The 26,713-nt window shown below is 44.7% G+C and overlaps 1 protein-coding gene and 1 long non-coding RNA gene across 3 annotated transcripts; one reads left to right on the top strand and one right to left on the bottom strand.

Moving 5' to 3' along the window:
• LOC128816898 (myosin-13) lies at positions 1-26,180 on the bottom strand. Its single transcript, XM_053994872.1, has 39 exons — positions 25,977-26,180; positions 25,738-25,881; positions 25,490-25,646; positions 24,925-24,952; positions 24,722-24,833; positions 21,097-21,189; positions 20,937-21,000; positions 20,749-20,847; positions 20,550-20,653; positions 20,224-20,362; positions 19,697-19,815; positions 19,446-19,595; positions 19,196-19,366; positions 18,642-18,951; positions 17,583-17,662; positions 16,977-17,064; positions 16,171-16,288; positions 15,476-15,599; positions 14,891-15,027; positions 13,955-14,210; positions 13,112-13,354; positions 12,287-12,463; positions 11,551-11,696; positions 11,374-11,464; positions 10,218-10,607; positions 10,003-10,129; positions 9,450-9,568; positions 8,683-8,879; positions 7,609-7,792; positions 6,599-6,764; positions 5,697-5,821; positions 3,841-4,149; positions 3,548-3,751; positions 3,009-3,134; positions 1,731-1,901; positions 1,300-1,404; positions 1,125-1,220; positions 601-735; positions 1-267 (listed from the first exon to the last, which is right to left on the bottom strand). The coding sequence occupies exons 1-39, from the start codon at positions 26,178-26,180 to the stop codon at positions 253-255; spliced, it is 5,823 nt and encodes a 1,940-aa protein (XP_053850847.1). The 3' UTR covers positions 1-252.
• LOC128816912 (uncharacterized) lies at positions 643-16,952 on the top strand. 2 transcript variants are annotated; one of them, XR_008440047.1, is made up of 6 exons: positions 643-916; positions 1,220-1,302; positions 9,468-9,558; positions 14,998-15,107; positions 16,145-16,271; positions 16,861-16,952. It is a non-coding gene; the product is annotated as an uncharacterized LOC128816912 (long non-coding RNA). The 2 variants fall into 2 exon arrangements; XR_008440046.1 differs by lacking the exons at positions 9,468-9,558; positions 14,998-15,107; positions 16,145-16,271; positions 16,861-16,952 and adding an exon at positions 5,766-5,855.
• Positions 26,181-26,713: the final 533 nt, after the last annotated feature.

Raw genomic sequence — 26,713 nt, 5'->3', positions numbered from 1 at the left:
TTTATTTTATATATCTTTATATATATATATATATTTATAGTTATAAGTATATATATATATATATATATATATATAAGTGTATATATATATATATATGTATGTATAAGATTTCTCACAGCTTCACCTTAAGGCTGGCTAACTATATCAGTTACACACAAGCACACCGGGTTACTTGAAGAAAGTAATGGATATCTGCTGGATACACAGAAGTCTTTAGCAGGAGGGAGCCTGCTGCAGCTCAGGTCAGGAACCTCATTTCTCTGATTTCTAAGTACAGAAAAAGGAAGATAATGTAGAGGGTATTGGAGCAACTGAGTTATTTGTGGTCTTGTTTCACGTCTGTGGCTGTTGCAAGTGTTCTGGCATTTTCTAATTAAGAAGTAATATTCTCCCAATTGTGCTGAAAGACCTGGATTCTTAGAGCTGATTGTATTTGGTCTGATTCCAAAAGCACTGCTTTTGAGTAAGTGACAATTCCTGGCCTTTCTTTGCGAGGCCACTCCAGTGAAAGAGTGGGAGGAGTGCAGCTGTGGCCGTTTGGGCAGTGACCTTTGTGACACCACCTGCAAGGAACGTCCCTCCCTGCAGCCTCCAACTCACCTGGCCTTCCATGTCCCGGCTTTTGGCTCGCAGCTTGTTCACCTGCCCTTCGGCAATATCAGCTCGTTCCTTCGCCTCCTCCAGCTCGTGCTGCGCCTTGCGGCACCGCGAGAGATTCATGTTTGCCTGCTCCTCCTGAGAATCAGACAGCGTTGGCACAAATGACGCTGCCGCGCCGCCAGCGACGCCTGTGGCCGTGCCACCTGCGCTGGCCTCGCAGGTGCAGCCCTGCATTGCCAGCACTCTGTGATTATATCCAGTACCACCCACAGCATGGCCACTCGGGGGGCAGAACAATCACCCCGCTCACTTCCAGGTGGGAAAACTGGCTTGTGTAGCTCCAAAAGTGCACCAGTTCCAGGATAACAACAGCCACTCTGTTGTGAGCCATAATTAAGAATATTTAAAGGTAGTGTGGCCCTAGCTGCCCTGTCAAACTCAGCATTCAATTATTTTAATGATCTGGGGAGCCCACCTTTCAGAAATCTCCACCCAGGCCCCACTGAAAAGAGTCCTCCACTCACAGCTTCCTCAGCCTGTTTCTTGTACGCTTTCACTTTCAACTGCAGCTTGTCCACCAGGTCCTGGAGCCGAAGAATATTTTTCTTGTCTTCTTCAGACTGTAGGAAGTGAAAATGGAGTCAGCCTTGGCAGATGAACTGAGGTGACCCACGTAGGAGGGTGGAGGATTTGCAATACCTGGTAAGTGAGCTCCTTCAGCCTCCGTTCGTACTTGCGAGCTCCTTTCAGGGATTCTATTCCTCGTTTCTGCTCAGAATGAAGCTCATTTTCTAACTCGTTAATCTGAAACACAGAATCATGGTGAAGATGACAAGAATGTCTGCTGATCCTGCTGCTCTGCAGAGCAGGGCAGTGTCCCCCAGCTGCTTCTTGGGTCTAGAATAGCTATGTCTCATTGATGTCCATCTGCCCCCATTTTTGCCCACTCAGTTTTTTTGAGGTCACTCTCAGGTTCATCACCCACAGTGCAGTATCTGCCTACTCAGCACAGTTCTCATCAAACCTGCTGGGAATACCTAGGGCTCTCCCTGTTTTTACCCTCCCAAGAGGTTCCAGCAACCAAGGACCATCAGAAACTTCACCTTAATCTACCCAAGTCTTCACCATACCCTGGCCTCCAGCTTCTGGAGCTGCTTCTTCCCTCCCTTCAGTGCCAACTGCTCGGCCTCATCCAGACGGTGCTGCAGGTCCTTCACTGTCTGTTCCAGGTTCTTCTTCATCCTCTCCAGGTGGGCACTGGTGTCCTGCTCCTTCTTCAGCTCTTCTGCCATCATGGCTGCCTGGTTGTGGTCACAGTTGTGTTACAAATATCCCCATCCCAGCAATTCTGGGTGCCTGAGAAAAACCCCCAGCTTCACATTGGTGAGTGACTCTGCACATTCTCAGCGCCAATGGCTGTGCTAAGGCTCTGTCATACAAAGAGGATCACTCTTTCTCAAAGTCTGTGTTTCTAAAACTGCTTCACCTCAGAGAACAGACAGGGTTGATATAAAGGAAAAAATAATCAAGGTGTGCAAATGGATTGGTACCAAAGTTCTATGTTTTAAGTCAGTCAAAACTGAAGTACTACCAGCTAGCACTCTGCATCTCTGGGCTTCCTCATGACTTTGAGTATCTGGCTGTTTGGTGCTGAAATTTGCCAAAGAGTCAGACTTCTGAGCAGTTTTGGCCAGTGAGATGACCCTGAGTACCTCAAACTGCACTCAAAAGCTGATGGCTGCTGAGGTGCTCAGAAACTGGGATTGATGGCAGTCACCGACGTGGCAGAGCAGAGAGGGCAGGGATCCTGCAGCACTGCTGCTGGTGGGCACTCAGGACCAAACACTGCTGCACCAGGACTTGATGCAATAGTGTCACCAGACTGTTTAATTTTCCTATACCTTTCCTAGATGGTCCCAGGTGTTGTTATTTCTGATAATGTGGAACCTGTAGCCTCATTTAAATGAAACATTTATATTTTCTCTTTTTTCTTGCTTACATGTCTAGCATTTGTACAGAATTGTGTATGATTTTAGCCTTCATTTCTGCTTTTCTGTGCTGTGTCTAGACAGGCCTTTGTTTCAAACTACTCTTTTTCTATTACAATTTTGCCACCATCTGTTCTATCCTTCCTACTACATTTACTCTGGAAGCAAAAGTGGATGGGTATGGAGAAGGGGACAGAGAATGCCTCTTCAGCACAGACAGCTAGCAGGACATGAGGACCCTTTCTGAAGGGGTCTTCTGTGACAACTGGTAGGGCAATGGCTGCACGAGGCTCATGTGGCAGGGACTGTGTGTCACAGATATTTTCTGTTGAAGAATTGGTTCTCCTCCATCTGACTCCTGCCTTTCTAAAGTGTAAAAGTGACTGTGGTAGTACAAAATGGAAGAGCAAGAGGACTCACATCTGTGATTGCTTTCTTTGCTTTCTCCTCTGCATTCCTGGCTTCCTGAATGCTGTCTTCAACTTCAGTCTGTAAATGAGTTATGTCCACTTCCAGTCTCTTCTTGGTGTTGAGGAGGCTCGTGTTCTGTTGGGGCAGTCAGCACACAGGTCATTCCCACCCCGTTTGTGCTAATTACTGTAAGATGAGCTGCTGCCTAAAAATTCATAATTCTAGAATATTTAATTGATCCTAGTCCCTGTGAATTCCACGCTTGAGGAATCAGAAGCAGAGAGCCGTGTGAGCGTGGCTCATACAGGGCCTGCATTTCTGGTGCCCCCCAAGCCAGGGAACCCAGAATGGGGGTGCTAGCCCTGCCAGGCACCTGCTGGTCCCTGACCCAGCTGACCCAGCCCCACCTCCTCCTCCAGCTCCCCACCCAGTCCCAGCTCTCACTGTCCTCACACAGCAGGTGAGTGGGTTTGTGCCACTCCCACCCCATTTGTGCCGCTCCCACAGGCCTGTAGTAATCTCCTGTAGTGCCAGGAGATGCCAAATACCTGTGAGTGGAGCAGCTGCACCCTCTCACTGGCGTCTGTCAGCTCCTGCTCAGACACCCTGCGGGCTCGCTCGGTCTGCTCCATGGCAGCTCTCATCTCCTCCATCTCCGTTGTCATCAGACCGTTCCTACGCTCTACTATAGCCAGCTGCTCTTTCAGGTCATCGTTCTCTCTCAAGGCATCATCTAAATGGAGCTGGGAATCCTTAAAAGGGGAGAGCACCTTTTGTGAGACCCAGAAGCAAGCAGAGGGAATGGCAAAGGCTCAGGGGACAGCAGCCTTGTGGTCCCTACCTTGAGCTGCCCTTGCACAGCTTTAAGGTGCTTCTGTGTCTCTGCTGCCTGGCAGTTGGCATGGCTCAGCTGTATTTCCATGTCGTTCAGGTCTCCTTCCATCTTCTTCTTCAGCCTCAAAGCATCATTTCTGCTTCTGACCTCGGCATCCAGCATGGTTTGCATAGACTCTAATACCCTCTGGTGGTTCCTCTTCAGCTGTTGAATTTCCTCGTCTTTCTCTGCAGTCCTCCTGTCAACATCTGACTTCACCTGGTTCAGCTCCAGCTGAACCCGTAAGATTTTCCCCTCTTCGTGCTCTAAAGAGCCCTGTGAGGGTTGAAATATCACAGTTTGTCTCTGTAGTGTCCATTGCTGGGAAATGCCCGTGCAGAAATGTGACCCTTTGCAGCTGGGAGGACAGGTGGATTTGCCTTACTGTGGACCTTCTGAGAAGACCAAGCACTGAAAAAGCTGACTGCTGTTCCATACTCACTGTACCCCAGCTGGATATTAAATAGCAATTTAGGAATAATATTCCTTAGGAAAATGCCTCTGATACCACAAGGTCTGGGCACTGAAGGCTGTGGTGACACTGGAGAGACAACAGATCATGGGGAAATATAAAACAGGAGAGCCAAGCCTCCTGCTCAGAAGCAGCTTGCCTTCTCTTGCATCTCCATGCTGATTTCTGCTTTGTCCCACCCCAGGGACTGTGTGGGCAAGTTGCCCTTTCACACAACCTTTCCCTCAGAGGGAAGGTACTCATTTCCTTCCCCCTGGTGTCATCCAGCTTCAGTTGTTGTAGCAGTGAAAAGCCTGAAGCTGTGTCTTTCCACCCACTGGACAGAAATAAGCACATGCAGAGAATAAAACAGTTGATGTAGCCCTGGTACCCCTTTTAAGAACTTATTTTCCAGAGATGCCTGATTCTCTTTTTGGATTCTAGAATGAGCCTATGGTGAGTAATTCAGGATTAGATTGATGATATTTAGATGCATAACTTAGAGTAGATGGATTGCATGACCACAATAACTCTTGTTCCTACTGCCCAACCATTTAGTGAGGTTTAGAGATGTGTCAGTTGTTTTATACTTCTTTTTCTACCTAAGAGGAGTTAAAGGGAAAATAAAGTGAGGCTCTTCTTGGTGGTGGACAACAAAAAGACAAAAGGTCTGTCAAAACAAGGGAACTCCTGGCTGCATATAGGGATGAAAATGTTTAACCCTGAGAATTATGTTGTACTAGAAAATGTTGTCCAGCAATACCCTAAAATCTCCATCCTTGAAAATTATAAAAACTAATTAGACAAGGCTTTGAGCCTTGTAAGTAAGTTCAAAGTTGGCCCTTCCTTGACCAGGAAGTTGATTAAAGACTTGTAGGGATCCTGTACAAGCTAAGTTAATTCTGTGTCTCTGTGTTTGAGGTATGCTCTAGGTATATCATGGGCAGCTCATGAAGTGCTTACAAAGATATTTTGTGGAGAATCAGGAGTGGTAATACAGAAGTAATAAAATCTTTTCCAAGAGGCAGTCAGGGAAGATACAGAACAGAAGGCTAGGAACAAAACTGTCAGAGTTTTGAAATGTTAGTGACTTTTCTTCAGCCTTCTGTGGAAGCGGATTCAAAGAGATGATGCAAAATGAGCTCAATTTTAGACTGGAACTGGGGGGGGGGGGGCTGTTTGTGCATGATAGCACAGCAAGGAATGCCACATTGGTATGGCAGGGGAGCAGTCCCTGTGCTTTTTGGTCTGTCTGTGCTGTCTTACTGCACTTTTGGGACAATTTCAGGATAAGCAGGAATATAAAAGATATAGCCAATTTTTCTCTGTTCTTGATTACACTAAAAGCAAGCCCCTGACTGAGGACACTTGCCTCTGCTTCTTCTAATGCTGCTTGTAGGTCACACTTTTCTTGCTCAATTTGCTTCTTTGCTTTCTCCAGCCCATGATGTGCTTTTCCAGACTCAGCAATCTGTTCAGTCAGATCAGAAATTTCCTCTGCAACCAGAAAACACATACTCAGCACCTCTCAGACAGTGTGATCAGTGGCACCTGCAATTGCCCTTTGGCAATGGAAGTGACAAAAGAGACTCTGGTGTAATAGGATGTACCAGTGAGAAGAAATAAAACATCTTGTCTTGTGTGCAATCTTTATTTCTGATAACCTGCACATCCCAGCTTAGTGTGCAGTTTGAAAATGAGAGGGACCAAGTGGAGTAAGCTCAGAAAATAATGTCAACTTCCTCTGGGTAGTGAAATTACGTCTCCAGAGAGAGTTTGATTGATCTCTTTATGCCTAGATAATTCCCAGTGATCATTCAGGTCACAAAAAGGATCTGAGTTGTATTTACTTTCTATAATTACTTGGCTTATTAAATGCCAATCCATTGTGCCACAGCTGCATGATCCTCCAATAATCAGGAGACAGACAACAGCCCGCCAGATTTTTTCTAGTAGCAGTGACTGAAGCAATCTGAAAAAAAACTGAGTATCATCATAATTTCTGTCTATTCAGTTAACTTGGTCCTTGTCCATGAATAGGATTATGATGGTGTGAAAAAGTAGGAACGTTCTGAGGAAGCAGGATGCTGTAGAGATGAAAGTGTGTGCTTGCAGGTGACTTCCTGATCAGCTGAACAGGAAAGAAAGTCACCACCTCTGTGGGAAAATCATAAAGAACAAAACCCTGGGAAGAGGCAGAGCTCTGGGAGTCCAGAAATGTGGAAGCATCTGAGGGCTCACAGTGAATCCAAGGTGACAGATACATGAACTTACGCTGGAGGTTCTTGTTCTCCCGTCTGACAGTCTCAGCCTGGTCAAGGATTTCCTCATAGGCATTCTTCATCCGGAAGATCTCGGTGCTGAGAGAGCGAGACTCCTTCTGGGCAGCCTCCAGCTCTGTCTGGCTCTCCTGGTACTTCTGCTTCCATTCAGCCAGGATCTGGAGTGACAGGACAAGAATGACCCATTTTGTCTGCACCTCTGCAGACAAGAGCCCAAGAGGCCTGGCCTATCTCAATGGTCTTTTGCTTTGGACTGTTCTCTGCCTGTGACAATAACTCCCTGTGATGCATACGCTGGTTGTTTTGCTGAGATCTACTTAAATTTGCCTCTTCAGCCAACACTAGTGCATGCCCCAAGCTGTCAGGAAGGAGTTTGGTTTGACAGCAGCCCAAATATAATGTAGTTGGTCTGAAAAGGGATGTATGAGACTTGATAGTGTTGCAGGAGCCAGTGGTCCTGGACTAAGCCCACCAAGAAAGGTCATGCTGTACCAATTCTCTCCTCACTTTGATACCACAGACCTGTAAGATCCTTTTTGAGCACAGTGTTTTCACTCACACAAGGGTATGCCAAGACACAGGGCTGTGCAGCATCACCTGGTCCAAAAGTGCAAATTCTTTTAAATGGTAGTAAGGGCAGTGAAGGCTGGAACTTTCCATGAGTCTGAGGCTCTGTCTAACCCCAAGGTTAGGCTGGCAGACTAGCACCAGGGCTTCTTAGCTTGCATGTGAGTACTCAGACTGTTTGACCAGTCTCCCTTGTGAAGACTTCATGTTTTTTAAAACTATCAGAAGGCTGATTTATTATTTGCTGTGGTCACCTGGGATTACTTACACAGTGACTTTACCATATGTCCCACTGTGGGGTCCTTACCATAATTTTGCTTTGGGTAAGATGCAATTTATTTTACTGTGAGTGCAGAACTTTGATGATTTCAGAATTTGTCTTGTCCTGTCAAATATCTGATGATGTTTAGATCTGGCATGATCTTTTGAACGAACCTTATCAAAATTCCTCTGCTTTTTATCGAATGCTGCACAGACTGCGTGTGACCTCTCCACGTCAATCATGAGGTCATCCACTTCCCCCTGCAGCTTCTGCTTTGTCTTCTCCAGTGAAGCACACTTTGCATTGACAGCCTCAATCTGCTCCTCTGATTCCTGCAGGCGCTGGGCCAGCTTCTTCCTGCAGGACGGGACATTCGGCACCGAGAAAAAGAAAATTCTGACCTCCTCAGAAAATGGGCATGAAAGGAGTTTGGAATGGGGAAGATGGGCAGAGAGAACAATATATAATGCTGTGGTGCCAGGAGCCTGGGGTGGCACAGCACTCTGAAGTGGTGCATAGACTGGGAGAATATGCACCCAAGGATGAACTGTACCAGTGTGGAGAGGGACCAAAAATGTGCTTTCAATACTGACAGTGCAAAGAATGTGCTCTTTCAACTACTATGATTAACTCAATGCACTGAAATTCTCCTTTATGTAGACACCCCTAAGCCTCCACCCCTACTTCTTTAAATAGCCACTCACTCCCCTTTTCACTTGTAATACATTAAAAATCACACTGCTCTGCATATTACCACTACAAACATATTCTTGTTTCCTTCAGTGTGGTAGGCACATTCTTCTCTCTCTCAGGATTTTTTTCACAGAGGAGCACAGAGAGAAGAAAGAGAAAACAATTTCTATTTCTGCTCCTTGTTTTTTCCCGTGTGGAATTTGTTTGGAGAATTGTTTACCTGGGGTGATTGCTTGGTTGGATTCTGGTGAGGATTGTTTGAGCCTGGTGGCCAATCCAACCCACCTGTGGCTGGACTCTCAGAGAGGGTCACGAGTTGTGAGTGAGTTAGAGATGGGAGTTAGAAAAGTAGGTTTGTAGTTTTAGTATCTCCTTTAAATAGTATATTAATGTATTATAGTATAGTTATAATAAAGAAATCATTCAGCCTTCTGAACTGGAGTCAGACATCAGCATTTCTTCGCACCGGGTTCACCTGTGTTTATAATACTTCAGTTCTGCACTGATCATGCTTAAATATCCTTCTACTTGCTCCAAGCCATCCCTCCACATACTTGGCCTCCTCGAGCTCCTCCGTGCGCTGAATCGCGTCCGTCTCGTATTTGGTTCTCCACTGGGCCACTTCGCTGTTGGCCTTGGACAGGGCTCGCTGCAGCTCCCCCTTGGCCTCCTGCTCCTCCTCATATTGTTCCCGGAGCAAGTCACAGTCGTGGCGAGCGGACTGCAGGGCGTGGGCCAGGGCGTTCTTGGCCTTGGTAGTTAAAATTGAACAAGTTGTCAGAACACGAATAATTTGTGACTGGATATTTTTCCTCTGGTCTGATAAAATATTCATATCTCCCTGTCCAGGTGCTACAGTGGATAGAGAATCAGAAGGAGGAAAATGAATAACATTAGGGATTCTGTGTTTCAGGCTTGGTGTTGTTAAACAGGGTCAGGTGCTTGCCCATCTTGTCTGGGATAACACCTCTCAAACACATCTGCACCAGGTGTTTCAGGCAGAGGCAAAATAAATCCACCAACAGACAAAGTGCAAGCACTCCTGCTCTATTTCCTTTGTTTGGCTGCTGCTGTTTGCTTTGCCTGTAGGCACAGAGCTGCTTTCCTTCACTTCTCTCATGTTTTCGATCTCCAGAATGCATGATGAGAAGGGCATAAACTGTCTTGCTTATTTAATTTTTAACGTCTCCTCCCTGTGTTGTATTCCAAGGCAAAGTTCAAAACTTTCACTACTCTGATATCCCTTTTCTGAGGAGAAATCTCATTTTTTTAGCACATTGATTTATTTTAACATTTGCTGTTCCAAAGGAAAGCAAGTCACCTTAATTTCTTCTTCTAGTTGTCTCTTCAGCTCTTCAGTCTGCTGAGTGAAAGTATGTTTGCCTCGAGTTAACTGAGAAATCAAGGCTTCCTTCTCCTCCAGTTGCCGAGTAAGTTCACCTAATGAGAAAAATTTTATTTTTTTAGACAGAGATACAAGACATGAAACAAATTAATGAGAGCAGCTAGCCACATGGAAAGTGATTGCAAGATATAAAGTGGTAAATTGAAGGGAGAGTAGTAATTGCATTCCCACTGATAGGAAAAGCTGTGCTGCCATCAAAGAAAAGGAGACGAACTGACCACAAACTCACATTTTCATTTTGACTGACAGTACTCCTGGTTTGGTTTTGTGTTTCCTTGGGTAGGTTTCTATGACTGCCACCAGGAGGAGATTCTACATTCTGCAGGATGTTTTTGTAGAAAAAACATTTCTGTAGAATCTGTTTTTGTTCAGATCACCAAGTGATGAATATGTTACAAAACACAGGGGCATTCAGGCAGCATATTTAAGTACTTGACACTGGAATATTACATTTCATCGAGGGACGTACCATTCTCAGTCTGTAGGCGTGTTTTCTGTGTGTTCAGATCATTAATGAGCCGCACGTGTTCATCATCTTTGGCTCTGACTTCACTGAACTGGTCTTCAAGAGCTCGGCACATCTTCTCCAGATTGCTCTGTGAAGAGGTAGAAAACAAATCCCTCAGTTCACCCAGCTGTTCAGAAGAACAATGCTAACAAAGACAGATCTTCCCGTGCAGCAACCTTGGCTTTGGAGACAGACTCCATGTTGCTGGCCAAGTCGTCAATCTCCATCTTCAGCTCACTCTTCTCCTTCTCCAGCTTCTGCTTCACGCGTTGCAGGTTGTCGATCTGCTCGCCCAGCTCAGCTGTGCTGTCCGCGTGCTTCTTGCGCAGGGCGGCAGCCGTGGCTTCGTGCTGCAGCGTGGCCTCTTCCAGGTCACGGCGCATCTTCTGGAATTCTGCCTCACGCTTCTTGTTCATCTCCACCTGAGCTGCTGTGGCCCCTCCTGCTTCTTCCAGGCGCTCGCTGATCTCCTCCAGCTCCCTGGACAGGTCGACTCTCTGCTTTTCAGATTTGGCACGGATTGCACGTTCGGCCTCAATTTCCTCCTCCAGTTCCTCTATCCGAGCCTATGAGAGTTAATTGGTTAAAAGAAGACTTTTGGATGGACAGATCTGAAATTATCACTGAGGAATAAAGAGGAAACATTCACATCCATTAACACAAACGTAGAAAGAGAAGTACTACAAGAAATTTCACTGTATTGTGTCCTGGGACAGATAATACTCAGTTTTGGAACAATGGTGAATGTAAAATCTGATTCTTTATGTTATAGCTCAGAATGGATTTATTATTTTGTGAAGGCTTTAGAATTGCATTTTCCTGAAGAAATAGAAGGGGTGTCACTGGAAAATGTAAACAAATGTGAATTTCTTAGAAATTTCCTAGAAGTCAGGCCAGAACAAAGCGGTGTCCTTTCTCCATTAGCAAACAGGATGGAAGGAACTTCGAGATAAACCATCATGGGATAAGAGCAGTGATGAGAGCTGTCTTCCTGGTTCTGCATTTAGAAGGTGATTTTTGTCCTGATCATGACATATTGAGTCACATTCTATTGTTTTCTTAGAAAAGTGATTCTCAGTGGCTGCAATTCTGTGGCATTTTCAAAGCCTGCCACAATGTTCATGTAAGAAATTTCCTGTGTAGTCATGTAAGATTCAAGGCCAGAGTTTCTGGAAAAGTGCCCTGAGATGGGAACAGCACCCAGAGTCCCATATTAATGGTTTTATTCATGTGAGGGAAAATATTTTTGTAGAATGGTCTAAAATGAAATACCAATTAATTCTAAGAAACTTGTGCTTGCCACTAAAATTATTAATAACTCCTAGACTTTACCTGAATCTCCTTGATTTTCTTTTGCAGCTGAGAGCTTTGAGCCTGCTCATCTTCAATTTTACTTTGCAACTGGCCAATTTCAAAATCCTTTCTATTAAAGAACAAGAAGGCAAATTCAATATGGTTAAGATAAAACATGAATTTCAGAATTCAGAGCATAATAAGTCAGTGTAATACTTTTTCAGCCTTTCATCCATTTGTTGCTTATCATTTTCTAGATCCATGATGGAATCCTGAGACATATTCAGATCACCCTCCAGTTTTCTCTTTGCTCTCTCAAGGTCCATTCGCAGCTTCTTCTCTTGTTCCAGAGATGCTTCAAGCTAAAACACATAAAACATACTTTGAAATACATAAATTATACTTTGAAAGTAACTATTCTTGATTCAAAAATCTAACTAAGTTGGAAATTGATGAATAGAGAAAATAATCAGGGCATCTCCATGTGTGCTGCACTCTCACCATGAGAGAGGCATCGACAGCTTGACTGTGCAAGTATGAAATATGAAATATTGAAACACCAGTTTTTGAAAAAACAGAAATTAAATTTTTCCAGTAGCTGCAGTTCCTAGTATATAGACTGCTAAATATACACAAATTCCCAGTATTTATAACTTCCTGGAGTATGTGTGCACAAAAATAACTCTGCAGCAACCTTCAAACTGTCACAGGTCTCCTGCTTCAGCTCATGGGTTAAATCAGATCACAAAAGTCTACAGTGCTGAAATATTCTGTGATGAACAATAAAGATGTGCTGGATTCCACAATTTCCTGTAAATTAGCAGTGTTTTATTGGCTGAAATTATTAGAGCTGGCTTGTCTGCTTTAGGTGTTGCTTATACTCCAAACTACAGATTCCTAGTCTACTGTAATCTGTCACAGTGTATATATACACGACCCAAAAATGACTTACATCATCCACTTGCTGCTCCAGTTTGGTCTTGGCTTTGGTGAGGGTGCTGACTTTGTCTTCCTCAACTTGCAAATCATCCAGTGTCTGCTGGTGGGCTTCCTGGAGGGCCTTTTTCTCCTTGGTGAGTTTAGAAATATTTTCATCCAGAGCTGCCATCTCTTCAGTGAGGTTCTTTACCTGTCAGACAGCCAACATCCATCCCATGAGGGGACACCTTGGCAGACTGAGAACACAGTGACTGCATCCTTGCAAAACCTTGCATGGATGTAGTAAAAATGCTCTCTGCAGAATGTTTCTAGTGATTGCCACGAGAGCAGCAGCATATATCATACCTGAGAGTCTCATCTCTCTGGTCCTGCAGTGATAGGAATTCTTGCTTTAGTTGTTTTTGATCCCCACCCCTATCCCACTACATTTTAAAGTAAAATGTGCTAGATCTTCCCTTGCCTCTGAAAGTTTTTCCCATTGGGATTAACAAAAGCCCTCTGAGTTGCTCTTGCTCAAGGAATGTCTTTCCTGCATATATTTGCTGTGAAAACAGCTCTAAATTCTCAGCAAGTCATGTTCTTTAAAAAGACATGATCAAGGGTTAAGCGTAGCCAAAAATATGTTAAGTTTTCCCTAAAAGTGAAACAAACCATGGTAACATGACAAAGAAAATTAACAGAAAACAATTCCGTCAGCTGATTGATTAAGTGAAAATATCTCTCTCCTATGTATTGGACACATCTTACTTCTATTCATAGAACTTACAAGTGGCTATATTTTTCCACAAAACTGATAAGCTGTATGGGAGCACAGTCTGGGGAAGAATTTCTCTGTCACCTTATTCTCTGTTGCATGCTTCTCCTTTTCCACTTTGGCCAGAGTCATTTCAAGATCATCAATATCTTTTTTCAGCTCTGAGCACTCATCTTCAAGTTTCCTCTTCTTTGCTGTCAGTTCAGCATTTGTCTCCTCTTCATCCTCCAGTCTTTCATTTAGTTCTTTAATTTTAGCTTCTAGCTGGATTTTACTTTTAATGAGTCCTTCACATCTTTCTTCAGCATCAGCTAGATTTTCACTCTCCTATCAGAAGACATCAAAGACACATTATATTTATCATAAAAATGACAAAATACAGTTCAGACCCTTGGCGAGTGAAACAATACAGGGTTTTATTTGAAACTAAACTGATTTGAAAGCACATGGCAACAAGTGACAAGTCCACTTGCACCAAACTGCTCTTGGCCATGTAATATTTTATTACCTTTTAGAACCTGACAGGTTCAATTTCAGTCTCTGTTCAGCAGTATTCCAGAGAAAAGCAGTTTCCACAGTTTGAGTCCTGCCTCTGACAGAAAAGCTCCATATTATAGTGGCAGCAGATGTGGAAACAGCCTGTATTCCATCCAGAATCAGACACCACTGTGAGGAGCACATTATATACACTGTGGAATGTCTGATTCTCCCACTGGTGATAGCGTTGGAACTTCCTGTATTCTTCCTGGTGTTAGTGTTTGGTGCATGCTTTGCACCTTGCTTAAGTGTAAGGGACAAGACCAGACACAAAGCAGTGGAGGCTTTGTCCCCATGACATGCTTGTTTATAGAGGACAATGGAAAAGAGGAGAAAAAGAACAGCAGAGTAAGAGGAAGTGGTGAGAATCTGGAAGTGGAGGTTACTCACAGACTGAACCTGGAGCTGCAGGTCGTTTTTCTCCTGCAACAGGGTCACCATTTTCTCCTCAAGCTCTTTCCTCTTTGCCTCAGACTTTGCAAGCTCTTCCTTGGTTTTCTCAAATTCTTCCTTCATGTTGGCCATCTCCTTCTCAGACTCTGCACTCTTCAGCAAGGGCTTGATCTTGAAGTACAGCTTCATCCATGGCCAGTGTTTGACATTCATGAATGCACGAATGTTGTACTGGATGATGTAAATAGATTCTCTGAAAACACATGAAAGCAGTTAATGAGGGTGGTGAGACTCGAGCTGGAAACATACTCTGATTATTTTCCACACAGCTCCAGGATTTACCCCAAGAACTTTTGCATGAGACTTTTTTTTCCTCATCTCCCTCACTTTTATTAAAGAGTCATTTCGAGGCCCTTACTGCAGAATGGCTGGTCCAGTAGCTTGAATAATATCTATTGTCTGAATATACAAGGAAGAAATACTACAAAACAGACAGACTTCTCTGGCATATTGACTGGGAATCTTTGAGGCTTTCCTCAGTCTCAAGGAAAACACAAGTGCTCAGGTAAATACCAGAGTGAAAATTGATATTTTTGAAGTACTGCTGCTAAGACTACAAATCTGGCAGTTACTATCAATTGTGGAAACAGCAGCTTGATGCTTTTTGGGTGACTCAAAATAGCAAATACCATATTAGAAATTTTTAAGACAGAAACTGAAAAAATAAAGAAATACTTTTATGGAATTGAATGCTAAACAGCTGCTGCCAGAATTTGTGAGGCTGTCAGAAGGAAGCTGATTGTTTGCACTTGCTCTGTTCCCCAGTAATTTCTAAGGTCCTTTCCCAAGGACAGCTTTTTGCCTGACACAATATATTACATTGATGGACCTTTGGTCTGACACAGTACAATTGCTGGTATTTTCTTACATTACCTTCTTTCATTCATCTTTTTAAATTCAGTTCTCATGAGGTACCCTCTGCACATAGCTTGTGTATGAGTGATGAGGCTCACAAGCTTCTCATCTCTCATCTCTTCTAGGAGTCCCAGGAGACCTGCCTTGAAGAACACCTAGAACATAAAAAAGGGTCAAACAGCTTGAGGCTTATGTGGATACATGGCCATTGACAGCTGATGCAGGGTAGTACAAGGTAGTTTAAGAAAAATGTCTTCAGGGGAAAGGTTTAAGAGCTAGAGAAATTTTCTGTCAGTATTCAAATCCTCAGTGTTCCTGTGATTCATGACAAGTCTCTCTGTGTATGATCTAATCATATTCTTGCAGTGTTATTTGATGTCTGCTCCACTGTAGTTTATGGAAAATTTAGCTCATCTCTGCAAGTGTCCATGGCCAGGTTGGATGAGGCTTGGAGCAACCTGGGATACTGGAAGGTGTTCCTGCCCACGGCAGAGTGGTTGCACTGTTTATAATCATCATAAAGGCTGATTTAGTGTGCAAGAAATACTTTCAACAAACAAAATATTTTGCTTAATTATACCTACTCTTCCACAAGGACTTTACCTTGGTGTGGCCAAATTTATATTGGTTGTGGTCAACATCAATGGAGGAGAGAAGCTTTTCTGAAGCCTTTTTGCTGTCAATGAATTGGCCTTCTGGAATGGCTGAGGCATTAAGGATCTTGTACCTGTGGTGAGACAGGTTGCAAGAACTGGTTGCAAAGAGGGTGAGGAAAATAGGACCCATTGTCTATCATGGGTCAGTTTCACACCAGTGCAGCGTGGAAGATGCTACATAAAACTAGAACAGCAGACAGTTCTGATTTGGCACTCTATGGCAACTGAGCCCCCATGAACCAGTTTAGTTGTCTCCATTTTAAAGATGAAGAAAACAAGTTACACGATGCAGGCCAGAGCACTGTGAGGAGGCTCGTGTGGATTGACTTTGTATCTGTACTCTGGAAGACTTCAAAGAGTAGTCTAGAATGGCACCTTACTCATGACACTGCAAGTGTTCTGCATCTCGTTGAACCATCAGGCTTCATTTTAGAAATTATCCTGATTCTTATGTTTAGAGAAATCTCTGGTGTAGTCAGAGAGGGAAATACTGGAGTGACCTCAGAATAGTATTAATGCCTTGTTTCCCTCCAATGCCACTAATCTGGTCTGACTGGGAAAGTGTCACCAGACATGTCACCTGAGCTGTGTGCTCACTGAGGCCTTTTCCTAACAGACAGTCAGTAATAACTGAGGACCTACCGTTGCTTAAAATCTGCATAAAGGATTCTGCTTGGAAACCCCTTCCTGCAAATTCGGATGCCTTCCAGAACCCCATTGCACCGCAGCTGATGCATCACCAGGTAATGGTCCATTGCACCTTAAACAAAATGCATCCATCATGATTCCATTTTAATCCCAGGGAATCTTCATGTGTATTAGCATTTCAGAATTATCTCTTTTTTTTTTTTTTTTTTTTTTTTTTTTTTTTTTTTTTTTTTTTTTTATTCAAGCAGCTCTTGATTAACGATGCAGGAAGTGCAGTCAGAACATGCCTTCAATTCATATAAATTGTGGAGAGTTGCATCAGTGAGCTTTACTAAGAACACAAGGGCTAGCAGTGCTTGTGAAAAGGCATCAGGCCACATTTCTTGAAAAATGGCAGGATGGTGCTTTAGGAGACCAACTGAAAAACCTTCATCAGCATCAGCCTCCTCACTGGATGTAGCCAAAGGTGGCACAGTGTAGTGCAGTGCCATCCAGACAAGGGATTTTCTAATGCTGTTACCCAAACAGGCAATTTTATCAGCTGTAATCAAACCCATCTTTATCACCCTCAGTTCTGTACACACATTAAGCAAAGATGAGTAACTGTTGTGGACCATGTAATGCTCGAATTTTTTCAGTCACAGTAGACAGCACAAAAAAGTTCCCCTTGTTACTGTCTTGCAGGCCAACCCCTCAAAAGGACTTCACGTGCAGGGGGAGCTATTTGGGAAGGTGGTGTGGAAGCTTAACAGGCCAATTCCTGCCAGTCCCATGTCTTCAGGAAATAAGGGTGGACTTACCAGGTGTCTTGGTCTCATTAGGAATCAGACAACGCACAAAGTGAGGATGAGTGCTCCTCAGGTTGGTCATCAACTTGTTCAGGTTTTCCTGTGATAGAACGAAACAAGGGCCTCAGCTTCAAGCTACAAAGCTTTTGCATTCTTATTTCAATTCAGGGAGTTATTGAAGTTCAGTGAATCACAGAATGGTTTGGTTTGGAAAGGTCATCAAGCCCAGCATCCCTGTCCCACTACTCCAGGCTGCTCCAAGCCCCATCCAACCTGGCCATGAACACTTCCAGGGATGGGGTAACCACAGCTTCTCTGGGCAGCCCGTGCCAGGGCCTCCCCACCCTCAGAGGGAAATATTTTTTTCTTATATCCAATTTAAATCTACCCTCTTCCCATTTAAAATCATTGCCTTTTGTCCTGTCACTACCGGCCCTGGTAAAAGGTATTTTTGTGTCTTTATGATAAGCCCCTTTTTATATATTGAAAAACCAGAATAAGGTGTGCCTGGAATCTTCTCTTCCCCAGGCTTACTCTCAGCTGTTTTTCTAGGATAGGTGTTCCAGCCCTCAGATCATTTTGTGGAAGCATGGCTCATGCAAAAAGAAATTCACATACCCTGAACACAGCAGACACTGTCTGGAAAGAGCCCCCCTTCTTCTTAGCACCCTTCTTGCCACCACCACCAGCACTATCACCTTGGAAGAAGTAGATGGGAGGTGAACAGTTAGAAGATGCACTACATTTTGCAGGCCTCATCTTCCCTTGGCCATGGGCCAATAAAATATTTCATTTTAAATACTGACACACTGCTCCCTGAGAGTTTAGTGAACTGCTGCTAGGTAGTTGCTGATCAGTGTGTGGGATATTTGATCTCAAATGCAAGATTTAGGTTGCTGGTATGGAACACTGTGGCCTGACCTAAGTTTCCTGACAGTGCTACTGGTCATATACTGCTTTCACTATTACACAAACCCCCATTTAAATTTTTTAAATTAGGTTAAAGACCTCAAAAATGTGACTCAGGACCAGGCATCCATTTATCAGTGCAGGGAGGTCTTATATAGAAAAATCTCCTAATCCAGTATTCCAGGAGAAGAATACAGTTCTATTCTGAGTTACAACAGGAAGCAAATTTTAGTCTCAGAAATACAAATCCAAGCAGCTCAGTGTCTTTCCATAGCTGCTGTAATGTGAAGCCAATTAAATCAAGACATATAGAGAACTTCTAAATTTATTCTCTGTCCCTTTTTCTGTCGCAACACCAGGACTGCTCAGGTGGATATGAAATTGTACCATGGTCTCCTTTCTGTTCTTCCAGCTCCCCTCAAGAAACAAAACCCTGTCTACAAAGACTAAAATGCTTGCACTTTGCACATTTATCTGGCCCCTGTTTAGTGGCTGAATATGCAGGTGATTCACAGCACAGTTAGTCAGGAAACATACACCTCCTGTCATTTGGGGTTGGACTTTGCTGTGCTTTACTTCTCTGCAGCACATAAATGTGGTGTTTCCAACAGTTCTGCATGTTGGTGCCCTAGTTTTGGCATATCTGAATGAACACAAGAACAAGGTCACCTTAGGGGCTGGTAGCCTCGAGTATACCACTGAGAGGAGAAGCAGAAGTAGGCTTTAGTTGGTTTTTGCCTTATTGGCCATCACTGAAAAGGCACTTACCTGTTTCTGCACCAGCATAGTTAGAAAAAAGGAAGGACAGCAGCTTCAAGGATGATTTCTGGTACAACCCCACAACACTTTCATTCAGAGGATCCTTGTTCTTGTCCAGCCACCCAGAGATGTTGTAGTCCACTGTGCCAGCGTAGTGCACCAGGGAGAAGTGGGCCTCAGCCTTGCCTTTGGCAGGCTTGGGCTTCTGGAAGCTGCTGCACTTGCCCAGGTGCTGGTCATAGAGCTTGTTCTTGAAAGAGGTGTCAGTTGCCTTGGGGAACATGCACTCCTCTTCCAGGATGGAGAAAATGCCCATGGGCTGGGAGAAATCACAAGGAAGGAGGGAGGACAAGGTGAAAAGGCAGAAAGACTCAGAGATGAAATAAATTCCTGAGTGGGACAATATTACTGCTCTCAGAGATTGTTCTGCTCAGCAAATTATAAAATAATACAAACTGATGTATCGGCAGTATCATATTTACCATTTCAATTTCTGCATTTAGACATATATATAAAATGAATGCATTTCCGAAAATACCTGACACTGTGAATTACAGAAATACCTTCTCAATGAGCTCAATGCAGGCAGCCAGGTCCATGCCAAAGTCAATGAACTCCCATTCAATCCCCTCCTTCTTGTACTCCTCCTGCTCCAGCACGAACATGTGGTGGTTGAAGAACTGTTGCAGTTTCTCATTGGTGAAGTTGATGCACAGCTGCTCCAGGCTGTTGAACTAAAAATTCAAAATACCAAAGAAATGTTAAAACAGTTTCAAGCAGCCCTCAGTGGGCAAGCATATCTACAGAACTCACATCAAAGATCTCAAAGCCAGCAATGTCCAGGACACCAATGAAATGCTGTCTGGGCTGTTTTGTATCCAGCTGTTGGTTGATGCGAACAACCATCCACAGGAACATCTTCTCATAGACTGATTTAGCCAGTGCACCCACTGAATTGTACACCTGTAAGAAGCACAGCCATGGCAGTAACAAATGTTGAGTTAGCTTTTAAATTTGAAAGAACACTCTGAAGAAATTGGAAAGCTGATGAGCTGTTTATATACCTGCTGGACATTTTGTCCTTTGGTTACATATTCATTCCCGACTTTCACCCTGGGATAGCATAAAGCCTTGAGCAAATCAGCAGAATTCAGACCCATCAGGTAGCCAGCCTTGTCAGCCACTAGGATCAGAAACAGCAAACGAGTTCAGTAGAGACAGAGAAAAGTGTCTTGGTCCACTGGGATGTTTCTGTTACAAGAAGCCTACTTTTGGCACAACTCAAATGCATCTATTATCAAGAGAAGCTCCTCTCCAGTCTCATGGAGAATATTCCCCTTGCTCCAAAGGCAATGTCTCAGCTGCAACACAATCCTGTGTCCATGCCTGAAGGGCTGCAGCAATGCTTGTGTCTTTCTGTTTCCTTGTAGAGGATAAATTAAATCACTGACTTTGTGAAACCTGGAACAATCTTTATAAAAATTATTTTCTGTAAAGAAAACTAATTTTCAAAATGTTGGACGCTCTGTGGGGTTGGGTTGCCAGCTCTCTGCTGGTGCAGTTCACAAGCAAACTCTGCAATCAGCCCTACCTTCAGTGCCATCAGGCTCTGCCTGCTCCTCCCGCTGCTTCTGCTTGAATTTCATGTTCCCATAGTGCATGACAGCCCCTGTCAGCTTGTAGATCCCCACCTTCTCATCGGGGCTGAAGCCCAGGATGTCCACGGCATTCTGCAGAGGCAACAGCCAGGTTGGGAAAGCACAAAGGCTGAAGCACAAGGGGCAGGCGGGGTTTCTGTCCCTGCCTGCACTGTGTCCAGCACCATCCCAGTCCCGTGGCAGGGCTGGGTCTGGCTGGCCAGGCCCCTCTGGCTGCAGCTGGACTGGCTGCAGGGCTGCTCTGCTCTGCTCTACTCACATCTGTCGCCAGCAGCTCCTCGCTGTCATCAATGCTGGCAACCGTGACTTCTCCTTGGCTCACGTAGAGGAAGTCATAGGGGTTGGTGGAGATAAGGAGGAGATCTGCAGGTATGTGGGTCACCTTTAGTGGCACTGGGGAGGCCACAGTGGGAAGAGAAAGCACTCACTGAGCCAAGCCCAGCACTGCTGGCACTCACCAATGAGCTCTGGCTTCTTGTTGGACATTATCTGGTAAAAAATGTGATAGCTCCTTTCGCTTGACAGCTGAAAAGTGACTCTGGATTTCTCCAGGAGATCTAACCAAAAGAGAGGTGCTGTTAGTCTCCTGATAAATTTGAGGTTGCAAATACATAAATTCTGCTTGCACTGAGTTGCTCCAACTCACAGGTTTCGATATCTGCTGAGGCCAGCTTGCCAGTTGGTCCGAAGTGAATCCGGATGAATTTCCCCTATCAAGCAGAGCAGAGCAGACCATTGGTTATGGCAATCAATGAATGAGACTTGCACTAAATGCCTTCTTCTCAACAAATCTGAAATGAACTCACAAAGCGTGAGGAGTTGTCGTTCCTCACAGTCTTAGCATTGCCAAAAGCCTCCAGCAGTGGGTTGGCCTGGATGATCTGATCCTCCAGAGTGCCCTAGTCACAGAAGAAAATGCTTCTTTATCACTTTGCTACTTAGTAAATACCAAATATTCCAACAGGCTATTACAGATAATTTTTACATATCACAAGTAATTTAAACCTAAAAATTACCAGACTTCTTAATCACTCATCAGCCAACACTCATGGGTATTGCCATGGGTTTCAAAGGGAAGAGTGCTGAAAGGCAGATCTGTGTTTTGCTTGTTTCTTGTATCTGATACCACATGTTGGGTATCACACAAAGTCACTGCAGTGGAGTTCAGGGCATTTGAAAACTGTATGAGAGGTGTTTCTGCACTCCTGTTCACAAAAGTCTTGGCAGCTAAAGAAAATGTGAGAAATCTGGAAAGTTTTTGAAGGTTGCTCAAGCCTGACAAGTACAAACACCTACCATGGGAGAATGAAAAACATTGCAGTTGCATTCAAACAGCAGCCTTTCAGGATGCAGGAATACAGCTCTTGACATTCTTTGAAAACTGAGACATGGACAAAGCCTGACACTCAAATACCAGACTTAGATAAGCACAGAACAAGAGACTCTTCAATTTTTTTTTTTTATTTTTTTTTTCTGTGCTGCATTACTGCAGAAGGCAAAAAGCTCCTGTGACATTATGTCTCTCCTTTTTTGTGCAATACAAAGGAAAGCAGGAAGCAGAGACATGACTGATCCTACATAATCTGAACACGAAAGTGTTGCCAGGGATAATTTCCAAGCCCGATGGAAAACCAAGAATAAGAAAAAAAAAATATATATATAAATAGGTTTATGTCAGATGAAAGGTGAGTGGCGCTGTTTCAGTTACTGCATCTCTGTGCATGCAGTAGTGCAGCCTTGAGCACAGGGGAGAGGCACTGCCGTTCCCAGCACTGTCTGCAGATGGCACAGCAGGTTTAAATTAGTTTTTGTTAGTCCACCGTGAAGATCGACCTCTAAAATTAAAACAACGCAGTAGCATAGGAAGCTCTATATCTTTTTTTAAATAAAATATCCTAAGTCTATAGAATAATGCCCTCTCACATGTATCATTCAGCTTTCTAAGTGGAGGAGAGGAGAGGAGAGGAGAGGAGAGGAGAGGAGGGGAGGAGAGGAGAGGAGAGGAGAGGAGAGGAGAGGAGAGGAGAGGAGAGGAGAGGAGAGGAGAGGAGAGGAGAGGAGAGGAGAGGAGAGGAGAGGAGAGGAGAGGAGAGGAGAGGAGAGGAGAGGAGAGGAGAGGAGAGGAGAGGAGAGGAGAGGAGAGGAGAGGAGAGGAGAGGAGAGGAGAGGAGAGGAGAGGAGAGGAGAGGAGAGGAGAGGAGAGGAGAGGAGAGGAGAGGAGAGGGATGTGTGTGTCAGTGCAGCTGACTTCAGCAACACCGAGCCTCTTTTGAGCACAGCTGTAACCAGAGAACTAAAACAGGAGCACTGTACATGGATAACAGTGTGGAAGAACATGACAATTCTTTACACAAGCTCATTCTAGACTCCTATTTACAGGCTGGGTGACAAAATGCTGGAGGCTGAGACCATATTTTGGGAAATGCTGTTACATACTTCCCTTATTCCTGTACCATTGCCTGGCATCTGATTTCAGCTTGTATTTGCCATTGAATGCTGTGCTACACAGAACCATAACCTGTTTTATTTAATGTTCTTATAAAGAGGAATATACTATTGTCACAGAAATTGGAATGTTAAAAATATGGAGTATTCTGTGAACACTCAGAAGAGGGCAGAACAGATTACTGTCCATCTGAGAGCCAGGTGATTTTCCCTCTATCACACAGGGTCTGTACATGTCTCAGCTGTCTTGAAGCTTTTCTGAGATCAGTCCTGGCATAGTAAGCAGCTGATGAAAGTTGAGCCCAGGAGATTCTAACATGGTGCTGATGGAAAGAGTGCCTGTGATGAACTTGCCTGGGCCATAACAACCCATCAATCACAGACACCTGCCTCTGAGAGAAAGGATATTCAGCCTTGGAATCTCCTTAAGCTCCACTATCCCCTGGGGTACTCAAATAACTTGCTGACACATGTCACACGCTTTGCTGAGCATCTCACAGGCTGTGGTGGCACACACTTGTGCAACAAGGGTGTTTGTTTCTTGCACTGTGCTGGGGAATGAGGCCTGTGGCCTGCAAATGCACCAGTGGGCTCAGATTGCAACAGCTGTGCTGCTCAGCAAAGGGACATCGAGACATGCACTTTCTCTTCTGCAAGGATCCTTTCTGAGGTTACTTCCTGACTGTCAGGCAAGTGGTCCCAGCTGTCCCAAATCCAGCCCCTTTCTCATGCTGTCCCTCTGGGCCATTCTGTTGACCACAGACAGAAAAACCAGCCAGTGGAGCTGGAGCCTGAAGCAATTGAAAAGATGCTTAACTTCAGCACAGCCACTCTGGAGTGCAGAGTTCCTGCACTTCCCCTGCCAACAGGAATGAGCCAAGGACCAGGAAGGGCACAACCCTGTGCCAGTGGGAACTGACTGCTTGTCACAGCACGTGTCACGGTCGATACGGCCACGATACACAGAGTGTCACCACACAATTCCAGAAGGCTCATAACAGAGTGATATCACTTTAGAAGGCTGCAGGCATCTGCCCTTGTTGTTCTTTAGCCAACCTTTTGGCTATGTCCATGCACTGCACCTGTGTGCCCTCTGTGCCCTGGGCTGGTGGCTCAGCACACCTGGGCACTCCATGGCTCATTGCTGTCAGTGCTGCTCACCTGCTTTTCACAGCTGGAACCACTGGGGATGAGGCTGGGCCACAGCCCCAGTGCCAGTGCCACCAACTGTGTGCCACACACAGCCCCAGTGCCACCAACTGTGTGCCACACACAGCCCCAGTGCCAGTGCCACCAACTGTGTGCCACACACAGCCCCAGTGCCACCAACTGTGTGCCACACACAGCCCCAGTGACACAAACTGTGCCACACACAGCCCCAGTGCCACCAACTGTGTGCCACACACAGCCCCAGTGCCACAAACTGTGCCACACACAGCCCCAGTGCCAGTGCCACCAACTGTGTGCCACTCACAGCCCCAGTGCCACCAACTGTGTGCCACACACAGCCCCAGTGCCAGTGCCACCAACTGTGTGCCACACACAGCCCCAGTGCCACAAACTGTGCCACACACAGCCCCAGTGACACCAACTGTGTGCCACATACAGCCCCAGCCCCAATGAGCACAAACTGTGTCCCTACAACTGCTCTCTTTTCACCAGCAGCACTCAGGTGCTGTGGATCTCAGAGGGCACTGAAGAATAGGTACAACCAGCACAGAGAAAGCTGCTGTCTAACATTATCTCCCCCTCCCCTGTGTAAATGGAGGCTTTCCTACATTGACAAAATGGTTTTATAACTAAAAGTTCAGCAGATTTGAGGCTGGGCATCAGGGGTAGATGAGCGTAGGTGTGCTTGGGTTGTGCATCCTCTCTTCTCAGCTGCACAGCACTTTCTGCCTTTAGATATTCCTGCAGCCCCAAAATACACATTGGTGCTTTCTCCTCAGTGTTGGCAAATACTAGAAGGGGGAGCTGATGTCATACCTGCATTTTGCCGGGCTGTGGATCTTTCTTTTTCTCACCAGTGACTGCAATTGTTGCAAAGTACTGGATGACACGCTTTGTGTTCACAGTCTTCCCTGCACCGGATTCTCCGCTGTTGAAACAAGAATATTAATTATGACAGGAAACAGGAAACATCATCACTCTTCTGTCAGCTTTGTCAACTCATACCACAACATACTCACGTGATAAGGATTGACTGGTTGTGACGATCTGAAAACAAAATCACAGAAAGAGCTGTTCAAATGAGATGTGGAGGGCATCAGTTCCTCACACACAACTGACTTAAAGGGAAAGAACGATATTATATCAGTGTTTATCACCTTTGCACAAGCTAAGGTAACTGATGCATGAATACAAATTAGTTTGCATCTGGATTTTTTTTTTTTTTGGTACAGACAGGGATGAAGTAGCCCAACATTTAACTTCGAGCAATGATTCTTTACAAGGATTCCCACTTAGTATTTGTTTTCTTTTATGTATAGATCTTGGCTTAAATACTGTTTAATTATAATCTGATTATTTGCTGTGTTTCTCCTTTAAATTCCTTACAAAGAGAGGAGGCACAAAGCCATACAGCCAGATACTGCTTTTTCTTCATTATCTGATAACCCACAGATCAACATTTTCACGGTGTGATCTTGCATTGTGCTGTAGGACTATGGGACCGCTGAGTAGAACCTAAAATTCCTTAACCAAATAGCCAGCCCTACATATATCAGGGTTTTCCACTCTTGCCAAGTAACTCACCAGTCAGCATGAACTGATAGGCATTGTCAGAGATGGAGAAGATGTGTGGAGGGGCCTCCTGGCGCTTCTTGCCTCGGTAGCCAGTGACCACCTCGGGGTTGTACACCGGCAGCCACTTGTAGGGGTTGACAGTGACGCAGAAGAGACCCGAGTAGGTCTGTGAGGAAGGGACACAGCACGTTGCCTTCCCCTGAGCCTGGCCCAGCAGCTCCTGAGGCTGCCCAGAGGAAGCTGCTGCTGCCACTTACGTAGATCATCCAGGCTGCGTAACGCTCTTTGAGGTTGTACAGCACGGCGGGTTCGTGGAGGTGGGTCATCATGGCCATGTCCTCGATTTTGTCAAATTTGGGAGGGTTCATGGGAAAGACTTCATCATCCTTTACAGTCACAGTCTAGCAAAAAAAGAGAAGGGAACAACAGGAAAATTTTAAAACAGGGAACTGCCTGAACTGGATGATCCCATGGGAGCAACAATGGTATCACTTACTGTGTCATCATATTTTTTCACGGTGACTTTGTCACCTTCTCTGCTCTGTATGGTACCTTTCACATACATTTGCTTGTCATCTACTACAAAACAGGCTGACTTAGCATCAAATGGGCGATTCTGGGCTTCAATTCTCTCCTTCTCTGGCTTCCGTAAATAGGGAGCAGCTTCTCCAAAGATTGCCATCTCTGCGTCTGAGCTCATGTCTGCAGTTGCTCTGGAGGAAGGCAGAAAAGTTGCAGAAAGTCTGTGCATTTGTAATTTGCATTTATCCAGACAGTGGTCATGCTCAATGACTAACAGGAAGAGGAGGAGTAATCAGGCACTTAACCTCTGCCTCGATTTTATTTATCCACTGAAGAAGTGCTAATAAAGTTCCTCTTGTAGCCGGATTGTCTTTGAAGACATCACCCTTAAATAGGCCTATGTGACCAAGTGAAAATATCAAGCTAGAAGCCTTCAAAAGCTGGTCCTGCTCTATCTTCACCTGCTATTCACAGCCACATACACAAAGCCACTCAGATTATGGCATTGGACATCTCAAAATTTAGACAACAGGAAGCTCTGTGAGTCATGTAGAATGGCTCTCACGTGTTTAACACCCTCTGGTTTTGATGTTTGAATACCAAGCAGGGGAAGTTCAACTAGTTTCTGTCTATACCAAGCACTGGAACAAATTGTGAATGTCAGTCATCACCTATCTTAAGCCAAACCTGATTTTTGTGTGAACCAAATAT

This window comes from Vidua macroura, chromosome 19 (assembly GCF_024509145.1).
Source record: "Vidua macroura isolate BioBank_ID:100142 chromosome 19, ASM2450914v1, whole genome shotgun sequence".
Lineage (NCBI taxonomy): Eukaryota > Metazoa > Chordata > Aves > Passeriformes > Viduidae > Vidua > Vidua macroura.
This window is presented reverse-complemented; position numbering and strand designations above follow the sequence as displayed.

What these genes read in the sequence shown, in the direction of transcription:
- LOC128816898 (XM_053994872.1), bottom strand. Translation starts at nt 26,180, where the DNA reads ATGAGCTCAGACGCAGAGATGGCAATCTTTGGAGAAGCTGCTCCCTAT. An exon ending in ACGCAGCCTGGATGATCTAC is followed by an intron (nt 25,647 to 25,737) that starts GTAAGTGGCAGC and finishes CCTTCCTCACAG; the next exon opens with ACCTACTCGGGTCTCTTCTG. An exon ending in AAAAAGATGAATGAAAGAAG is followed by an intron (nt 14,211 to 14,890) that starts GTAATGTAAGAA and finishes ATGTGTTTTCAG; the next exon opens with AGAATCTATTTACATCATCC.